Source organism: Pinus tabuliformis, chromosome 7 (assembly GCF_031772625.1).
Source record: "Pinus tabuliformis cultivar Carrire ecotype Pingquan chromosome 7, CPIR1, whole genome shotgun sequence".
In the NCBI taxonomy this organism is placed as follows: domain Eukaryota; kingdom Viridiplantae; phylum Streptophyta; class Pinopsida; order Pinales; family Pinaceae; genus Pinus; species Pinus tabuliformis.
Window position 1 is genome coordinate 236,162,337 of NC_142293.1, and position 10,504 is coordinate 236,172,840.

A 10,504-nucleotide genomic window follows, 5' to 3' on the forward strand; every position below is an offset into this window, starting at 1 on the left:
TTGTATTTCCTGCTGAGTACAATCGGATAATGAGATGGTGGATTTACCCTGATTGATTTCCATTCTTGTTGCTCTGTAGAAGAGATTTAGAATCTCATTCATGGATGTGGTGTCCAGAACACTTCCACTCAAGAAAATTAGAATGTCGTCCACAAAGAGGAGATGAGTCAGATTGAAGTGATCCATAATTTTTAGTCCCCTAAGTCCCCCCCTTCTTTTTTCAGTGTCAATCAACCTGCTCAGTCCTTCCATGACTAGGAGGAAAAGTAACAGGGATAGAGGGCATCCTTGCCTTATGCCTCTGTCAATATGAAAGGAGGGAGTGGCTGACCCATTGATGAGTATGGCAAAAGATACAGTGGAGATGCATCCCATTATCCAGTTGGTGAGAGCCAGAGGAAAACCCAAATGGGTGATGATCATTCTAATGTATAACCAGCTGACTTTGTCAAATGCTTTTGATAGATCTATTTTGAGAGTCAGTCCCTTGAGTTTCTTGAGTTTTATAGAGTGTAGGGCTTCCTGGGCTGAGCCAATAGCATCCTGGATATGTCTATGGTGAAGGAAAGCAAATTGCTCCTGGGAAATGTGATTGGATAAGATGGGCTTTATACGATTGGCAATGATTTTGGAAATAATTTTGTACAGGCAGTTGCACAGAGAGATAGGACGGAAGTCATTGAAAGAGGCTGGGGAGTCTGATTTAGGGATCAGAGCCAAGTAGGTGAAATTTAGGGGGGGATGGATCTGCCCAGTAGTCCTACTTTCTTCGTTGACCGCCAGAAGGTCCTGTCCCAGGATGTCAAGAAATGTAGTGTAGAATTCGACCGGCCAGCCATCCGGACTAGGACTTTTATCCTTCTTGAACCATTTTAGGGTGCTCTCCAGTTCCCCCATAGTGACAGGTTGAAGTAGGTCTGCGGATTCCTCCGGATTTACAAAACTTGGGAAATGTCCGGCCAGATTAATGATATCAGGAAGGGTGATGGCTGCTGGGGCTGTGAACTTATTTTTAAAATGAGAAATCCCCAGCCTGGCTAATTGAGGGTGGGTGGAGGCCTAGCCATCCTGTTCACAAGGTAGCTGCCAAATGGTATTTGAGGCCTTTCTACCATTGGCGAAGTTGTGAAAAAACTTAGTGTTTCCATCGCCAACATGGAGCCATATAGCTCTGCTTCTTAGCCTCCACAGTTCTTCTTCTTCAAGTAGGATCTTTTCCTTCTGTGTTTCCAGATTCACAAGTTGGAGCTTTGTATCATTTGATAGGTAACCAAGCCCCTTTTCATCCGTGAGGCAGGCAATCTGCACTTCTATGTCCTTCAGGGTCTGTTCATCTCTCATTTTTTTCTTTTTTGACCATTCCATAGTAAGAGTTCTGAGTTTGTTTAGGTGCCCACAAAAGTCAACAACCACTCTCTGCTCCCTGAGAGGGGGTTGTGCCATCCAAAAATCTGATACCAGTTTGATGTAATTAGGGTCTTTTAGGTATCCAGAATTGAATTTAAAGGGGGCACGAGGCTTTTTTGAAGGGCCAGAGATTTGTAGATATATGGGAGAATGATCAGATAGTCCCCCAGTACCTACCCATTGCCGGTAAAGGGTAAGGGAACGGAGGAGGTCTTCATGTATCAGAAAGCGATCCAGTCTCCAACCCAGGGCAGCCACACCAGTCCTTCTGTTATGCCAAGTGGGCATTTTCTTGTTCATGGGCACATCAATGAGTTTATAGGTCTCCAGCAGTGTGCTCATCTGGTCCGAAATGGGGTCAATCTGTGAGTGATGGCCCCATGATTCCTCAATACCCATTGAAAAGTTTAAATCTCCTCTGATGATGGTGGATCCCGTGACAAGAGGGTGGTCTAGCATGGAGTGCCAAAAATCAAGTTTGTTCTGATTAGGAGCATATATGTTAATCACCTTTAACTGGATCCCCAGTTTACTCACAAAAATATCCATATCAATGAAGCCTATTCCTCCCCAGGATGAGATATGCTTGACTGTTCTGGGGTTGATTCCCATGGCGAGACCCCTCGATCTGCCAACTGCATCCAATCCTTGGAAATACCATCCCGGTAGGATGGAGTGAAGGGTTTTGGATATGAAATTAGATGAACCAAGAGTTTCCTGGAGTAGTAGGATGTCACAGTTGGAGTTGTGCAATAGACATTTCAGAGCCAATCTCTTTTTGGGGTTGGCTAGTCCCCTGCAGTTGTAGGATAGCCAGATCATGGGGGAACAGGGATAGAGGGCACGGATGCTCTAAGTGCCCTTTCAATGGTGGTTTGACAACCTCGCGCCACATCAGCCACCGCTATTCTGATGGCTTTTTTGATCTTGGATGGGCGCCCTCTGGTGGGCTTTGGGTTAGTGTTTGTGGGGGATGAGCCCAATCCAAGTTGGGGAGAAATGTGTAGAGGTCTGGATCTGAGATTGTAGGGATGTGACCCCATCCCAGAGGGGGAGGAGGTATATGGAGGGGGGGTAGAATTTCCCCAGAGTGATGTAGGAGTAGTTGAGAAAGTGGTTGGGGGGGGGGGGTATGATGGTGCAAGTGATGGTGGGGATGGGGCAATGGGAGGTGGCAAGGGGGGTCACAGGTATATGCATTGAAGAAATCATAACATCTTAAAGAAACACAGAGGTTATGGGAATAGATTCATTACCTGGAGGGGAAGCCGATCCCGCAGCTGATTTGGAGCGCGTACAAGGTGGTGAGGGAGGAGTCTTTTGTGGATTCTTTGCCTTCTGTGTCACCCCTTCCACAGCCTATCATGGGGCAGGTCCTTGTTGCTGGTCACTCATGTTCGGCTCTTCCGAGAGATGATGTTTTATCCCTCAAGAGTTCTCCGATGCCGGCGAATGAAGTAGAGGACAATCCTTGTACAGGTGACCCACCTTGTGGCACCTTCTACAATGGAAAGGGACTCCTTCATAGTCAAGGAGTTGTCTACAAGAGAAATGCCACCTGTGTAAAGTGATTTTCTCTTCAAGTCCCTCCCTGGTATCAAGGTGGACTAGAATCCTTTCCATGGTCATGATTCCGGTTTTCTCATAGGACTGGTTGTGCTCAAGGTAAGTCCCCAGTGCGTCGCCAATGCGTTTGAATACTTGGGGGGTCCAGAACTGCATGGGTAACCCTGGAAGTCTGACCCAAATTGGTCCTGCTCCTAACTGTTCGCGCTCCGGATCAAACAGGGGATCCCATCTCTTGAGTAGCACAGGAGCTAACTCAATATGCCAGTAGCGGGATAGAATCCAGTCCGTGTACTCCTCCCTGTGAAAACGGAGGGCAAACCAACCTCGAGCCAAAACCCTAATAACGGGGAGTTCCTTCAACAAAAAGCCCCATACTTCCATGGTCCATTGTTGGAGGCACTCCACCGAATAGTTTCTGTCGTGTACTCGCCCAACAAGAACCTTCCTCGCCGTGTCAACCGCATCGCCCATAGGTACGTCTTCACCGTAGGTTAGGTTTATGTCTGAGTCCACTGCTCTGAGGCACCTACCCTTTTTGGGCTTGTCCGTGCGCCGACCCGTGGGGTGCTCCCTTAGTAAATTTCTGCACGCTTCCGAGGTACTGCGAGGAGTAGACAATGCAGGTCTAGGGTTTGGGATGGGCGAGCTAAAACATCCAGACCGAATCGGTGAGTTAGGGTTTACACTGCTGGATCCAGGATGAGCGAATGATTGTGTCGGGGATGAAGGGTTTGAAGGGCCAGCTTGAGTGAAAGAGTAAGAAGGCGCATTCAATGGCATGGAAAGAGGCAGAGATGGGTTCAGGGGAGAGTCGAAGGTGGGAGAGGCCTGTAAGCTGGTGCGACTTGTCAAGCATGGGGCATTAACTGTGCTTAAAAAAGCACAAGAAAGACCCAAAACATGTAGTTGGAAAAAGAAACTCAAGAACTGATAGTGTTTTTGAGACAACCTTGCATGACGACCTAGATCATAAACACCACTTGTGTTAGGGGGGAACCCATCTCAACTAGGCCCCGCGAAAAAATGATTACTCCAATAAGTCAATATTTTCACAAACATAACCACTTAAAAACCCAACACTTCTGTAATTTTGTAACATGAATGTCCAAGTGTATCTTCCCTACGTACAAGGCATCATTGAGAATATTTAAAAAATCCTCATAAAAAATACATCAAAGCCATCTTGAAGCTCACAAAACTTTTACGAACATATTTAAGAATATAAAGGACAAAATTGACCCCTTATTGCACCATGGTGTTTATGAAATTCCTTGTTAATTATAAAGTGTTATACCTAAGCTAAACCTATTGATCTATAAAAACTAAAATCAAACATATTGTTAATACCAACTACAATTAGACCACCAAATTTTCTTGCAGTTGAATATTTAAATTATAACAAACACTACTGCAATCACACCAAACACATATTAATATAACCAAACCAAATTCTTAACCCAAAAAAATTAAATAAAAAATAACCATAATAACAAAAATAAACACAACTACTACCTTAGTGAATCCTAACAACTTAATAATTACCACTTTCTTTTTAAAAAAACTCGACTTTCTTAATATTAATATTTTCTATCTTTTTCACTCCCTTTATTAACTTTTTTTTTTTTCTTACCCAAGTGACGCTGTCTTGTGAGATTTACAATATGCACACTGTTTTTCTCTTTCACTTTCTTATTTCCATTCTCCCTCATTAAGATTATTACTTACATGCTAGCTGTCAATACTTATGAGAGAGTAGGACAATAAGTTAATGGTACCGTACCATGATTTAGATTGATTTTTTTTAATACATAACTAACATAATTTTTAAATGAAATTCAAATTTTTAAATATTGAGATTATATAATGTAACTATTAAAGATTTTTGAGGTTATTGAATGGATTTTTTTTGGTATAAATAGATATATAATAAAATTAAAAATTAAAAATAAATTGATATATAATAAAATAAAAAACTAAAATTAAAATATTAAAGATTATTTTGTATTTCAATTGAATTTAAAAAATTATAAATAAATACATATTATATTCAATTTCAAATATACATTGAAAAGAAATTTATACTAGAAATTTTTTTATTTTTTTTTTATTAATAAAAATAAAAATTTAAAGATTTAAGAAAATAATAAATTCACACATTGTAATTGTAACAAAACATGTGATAATTTTCTCATTGTATTATTAAAATAAAAATTAAAAAAAACATGTACTTAAAAGATTGAGGTTTTGTGAGATTGAAAACCTTTAACATACGGAGGAATGATTCATAAAGGATAAAAATAAAGAGGACGAAAAACCATGTTGATGAATTGAGGCTTCTGTGATCTGTATCAGGTTTACGAGAGATTTCTCGGCGTAAATCACAAGATCTATCATTTGTCGACACGTTTCGAACCAACTAGTGTGGTTCATTGTCAGGGCAAGTTGAAGAACCAGATCCAGCTTTGCATGTTAAATAGCTTGAGCAGAGCCTCCAATGGCTAACTAGGCTAACGGCTATATTGGACTAGGAACCTTACCTCTAAAATAAATATATAAATAATGTTATCATAGTGTTAGTTTAATTTGTAAAATATAGCTACTAACAGCCCAAAGATCATCAATACCGAATATTTCACAACCAGAACTTAATATGATAGATGACATACCTTGATTAACAGCGGAAGATGTAATGGCTGCCATCTACTTTGATCTGACTCCTGACTGTTCCTCTTCTTCAGAATTCGGTTTCTCTCCTCTTGCCCTCACTTCCTTTATGTGCTTCTTGATGGAGAAGAATGCAACTCTTGTGTGTGGGAGAGAGAGGACCCAATCCTTTATATATTTTTTAACTCTAATCTGGTACGTCCATCATATACCAATTCAACGCTTAAGATCTAATGCTTTAGATTAGAAACTGCTTTAGGATAAAATCTAAATGCTTTAAGATTAGATCGGGTCACATCAAGATTAGAAACTGCTTTAATGTTAAAAAGCAATGAGCCTTTTGCTGTTTCTAATAGCAGTTTCTAACATTCTCCCACTTGACCCGACTATTCATAATATTAAGTGTTGAACATCATACTATGATAAATTGCTGAGAGTTATGGCGGTTGTGCACTATTAATTCAATGCATTCCCTTCCATATACTACAATACCAGCAATCCATCAATTCATACTCATAATTTATATAAAACAGCATAATGGTCCACATAATGTCTTATATCATAATGATTAAACATAATATCTTTATAAGACTCTTTCTTGTTTAAAATTACATAAAATACGTATTACTACATTAAAACAAGAAACACATGATTGTATATCAGAAACACATAAAAGAGCTCAGAATGTCACACATCAATTATCATTAATACAACCAAGACCCATTCTTTGAACATGTTCCTTAAATTGTCTTGGTTGTAACCCTTTCGTCAAAGGGTCTGTAATCATAAGTTCTGTCCTGATGTGCATGATTGACATTCTTTGTTTCTGAACCTCATCTTTCACAACAAGATACTTTAGTTCTATATGTTTGGCACCTTTAGAGTACTTGTCGTTTTTTTGAGAAAAATACTGCTGCAGAGTTATCACAATAAATTTTCAGCGGCTTGCTAATGGTGTCGACAACCGCAAGTCCTGAAATAAAGTTCCGCAACCATAATGCATGAATTGTGGCTTCAAAACATGCCACAAATTCTGCCTCCATAGTGGATGAAGCAACGATAGTCTGTTTCGCACTTTTCCATGATATGGCACCTTGAGCAAACATAAACAGGTAACCAAAAGTCGATTTTCTAGTATCGATGCATCCAGCAAAATCTGAATCGCTATATCCAATCACTTCCGATTCATTGGATGAGCATGTAATCTTTCGTTGAGAGAAATTCTTTAGTCTCATGCAATATACTTAAATTATTTGCAGCAAGCAAGACGTCATCAACATAAAGGACCAGATAAATAAACTTGCTCCCACTGATCTTTCGATATATACAGTGATCAACCGTATTTTCCTTAAAACCAAAAGATGTAATAATGGTATTGAACTTAATATACCACTGCCGGGATGCTTGTTTAAGCCCATATATTAACTTCTTAAGTTTACACACCAATTGTTCTTTACTTTCTACAGAAAAACCCTAAGGTTGATCCATATAAACATCCTCATCAAGATCTCCATTCAGAAAAGCTGTTTTCACATCCATTTGATGCAACTCCAAATCATAATGAGCTACTAATGTCATTATTATTCTTAGTGAGTCCTTTTCCGAAACAGGAGAAAATGTATCCCTGTAATCAACACCATCTTTCTGAGTGTAACCCTTAGCAACAAGTCTAGCTTTATACCGTTTGATATTACCACTAGAGTCGTGTTTGGTTTTAAAAACCCATTTGCATCCGACTCTTTTACAGCCATGTGGTAACTCAACGAGATCCCAAACTTCATTCTGTTGCATGGATTTCAGTTCTTCTTTCATGGCATTAATCCATTCCTTTGACTCTTTACTTTCTACAGCATGTGAAAACGAAATTGGATCCTTATTGATTCCAATATCATAATCTGATTCTTGCATATAAACCACATAATCATTAGAAATAACTGACCTACGATTTCTTTGAGGTCTTCTTAATGCTACTTGTTGTGGTTCATGCATATCAGCATTTTGTAAGTCATTTCCTTCAGGAAGTACTTCTTCATTTATATGTTGTTCATTATCATCATGCTGTTATACAACAGCTGGAACAACATTTGGAGTAATAGTAGATGGAGTAACTATTCTAGGTAATGTAACATTTACCCTTGTTTGCTTTATTTCTACTATTTCTCTTCTAGTACTCCCACTGACTTCACCATTCTCAATGAATCTTGCATTACCAGTTTCTAATTGCCTCTCAACTTCATTTACAAACGTCTCAAGGACATTCACAAATATCAGTGTGTATTAGTTCAAGAAGCTGGCTGCTTCTAGTGGCTCCTTTCTTATTATGTTATTATGTTTGGTTTGTTTACCTTTAATACAATCCACACATAATTCTAGATCACTAAAGTCCAAATTTGAAAAAATTTCATTACTTACTAATCTCATCATTCTTTCTTTGGATATATGACCTAGTCGTTTATGCCACAAGAAAGCAGAATTTTCATTCAACATGCTACGTTTTCATCCAACATTATTTACTACATTCAACAAGGAATTCGCATAAGTGTCATTCAGTTTCAATTTATATAAACCATCAATTAGAATACTAGAACCAACATTATCAGCATTCTTATATAAATCGACACAACCAGATCCAATCATACATCTAAAACCAGAAATATCCAATTTACTTGCGGAAATAAGGTTTCTAGATAATGAAGGTACATAAAGGGTATAATTCTATAAGTTTAATACATATCCACTTTCTAGAATTAGACGATAAGTCTCTTTTTACAGATACGACATTGAACACTCTTTAGTTCCTTCTTTTCCTCATCCTGCCCATTCTTAGCAGGTGCCTTTTTCTTCTTGAAATAACTTGATTTTCCTTTCTTTTCTTTACCAGCTTTATTACTCACAAAACTTACTGAGTGATTCACTTGATTTTTCAAACGTCCTTCTTCCTGAACAAGTCTACTGGCCAATTCATTAACATTCCACTTATCCTTTATAGTGTTATAGTTAATCTGAAAAGGTTCATATTCAGAAGGTAGCGAGTTCAGGATGAACTGGACAAGAAAAGAATCCTCTACTGTAAGTCCCAGGGAGTTTAACCTTGCTGCAATATTAGTCATCTCTATAATGTGCTCTTGCATAGTTCGCGACCCATCAAACTTCATGGTCGTGAGTTCTGCCATAAGAGTACCAGCGAGTGACTTATCAGCTGAACGAAAACGCTCTTCCACAGACTGCATATATTCCTTAGCACTTTCTGTTTGTGGAATTGTTGACTTGATGTTGTTAGCAACAGTCATCTTAATAAACATAAGGCTCAATCTGTTACTGCGTTCCCATGCTTTATGGTGTAATTTTTCTGCCTCAGTACTATCTCTTGTAAGAGCAGCAGGTTTATCCTCAAGGAGTGCCAAGTCAAGATCCTGAACACCTAAATGGAAATTGACTTGTTCTCTCCATTCAGAAAAATTAACACCAGTGAATAATGTAACAGATGAAGCATGTGCATTCATGGGAACTCCTTGATTAAAAATGAAATAACTATAAGCTCATAACTAACGCGATTCAGATGTAGACATAATAGTATAAAATAGCACTCCTTTGGGTAGATACTATCCTATACTTAACATAATTAAATACCAAAACATAAGTAGGTAACAAATATGTTCAATTAAATAGAACTGACATCTTTGGATGATCAATATTTATTTAATCAAAATATCTATTAAACCTCATCATGTCAACTAGTTATAGAACAAGACTTTCCTTTGGGTAAGCTCTCAGGTTCTATCATTAGTGACGCCAGTGTTAATTGGTATTATTATAACTGGCAATTTCTATCATTAATCATTATGTCACTTATGCACTAAATGATTATTCTGATTTTGACCACTTTGGTGATTAACAAAATCATAAATCTCATGTGCACAAATAACTTATAACACATACCTTATGCAAAACAACATTCTGATTTTGACCACTTTGGTGATTAACAAAATCATAAATCTCAAGTGCATAAACAATCATTAATGTATGCAAAACAATCATTCATAGAGCAATTACTTTTATGCCCAAATTTCAAACGTCAATCGAAACTGTAACTTTCCTACAGGAGTTCTTCTTAACTCTGTACTAAAAATGATTGCTTTGTTAGTCTTCTTACAGTGCACAAATTCGACTATCTACCAGGATTCAATAACTTATATTCACCGCATTTTAATACATTCATTCCAACATACACAGCGAACACACAATGATATGGTGAATAAATAAATTGTGAGATTCATATATGCAGGAATTCTATATCACAGGGATCCCAAATTTTATTAAGCCTTATGGATCCATCATTATATGGCACCTGTTCATCATTCAATGGTTGCCCTTTTGTGAAGACAATACGATTCAGCAAAATCCTCCAATTTTCCCTTAAAACGGGACTCGACCATCTCCGTCCTTCGTTCTACACCATTTTCAGTTGCAGAATAAATTTCGACGGTTTCTAATGTCTACACTGGGAAATTTTCACTGTAAATTGCAGCTTCAAAATAACATAATGGGCTTCGCTTTATGACGCGTCACAATCAGATTTCCAATTGGCGTCTATCTCTGTGCATAAGGGAAGAGTCCCATAAGGATCATAAAGGACCACGGAGGGCTTGACCGTGGCGAAATGGCTTGACGTAGTGTCTTTTAGGAATCAGAAAGATCATATTTAATTATTTCAAGGAAAAATTACAATTCCGGTGATACTTGTGGATACCCTGAGGACATCGGTTCAATCCTGGCATCTCCACAGAAAGAATAAGCATAGTAAATTTTGCAGGTTATGCACGGAAAGGAAGGAATAGTCAAAAGTGGGGCTTTTCAAAGTTTC

The 10,504-nt window shown here is 38.3% G+C and overlaps 2 protein-coding genes across 2 annotated transcripts; both read right to left on the reverse strand.

Annotated features, from left to right (window-relative positions):
* Positions 1 to 1,059: 1,059 nt before the first annotated feature.
* LOC149246721 (uncharacterized) lies at positions 1,060 to 2,019 on the reverse strand. The gene has a single exon (XM_089442360.1). It carries the CDS (start codon positions 2,017 to 2,019, stop codon positions 1,060 to 1,062), a length of 960 nt encoding a protein of 319 aa, XP_089298486.1.
* Positions 2,020 to 2,835: 816 nt separating this feature from the next.
* LOC149246722 (uncharacterized) lies at positions 2,836 to 3,447 on the reverse strand. Its single transcript, XM_089442364.1, has one exon. The coding sequence runs from the start codon at positions 3,445 to 3,447 to the stop codon at positions 2,836 to 2,838; it is 612 nt and encodes a 203-aa protein (XP_089298490.1).
* Positions 3,448 to 10,504: the final 7,057 nt, after the last annotated feature.

Coding starts and splice junctions, on each gene's coding strand:
- LOC149246721 (XM_089442360.1), bottom strand. CDS start 2,019: ATGGGAATCAACCCCAGAACAGTCAAGCATATCTCATCCTGGGGAGGA.
- LOC149246722 (XM_089442364.1), bottom strand. CDS start 3,447: ATGGGCGATGCGGTTGACACGGCGAGGAAGGTTCTTGTTGGGCGAGTA.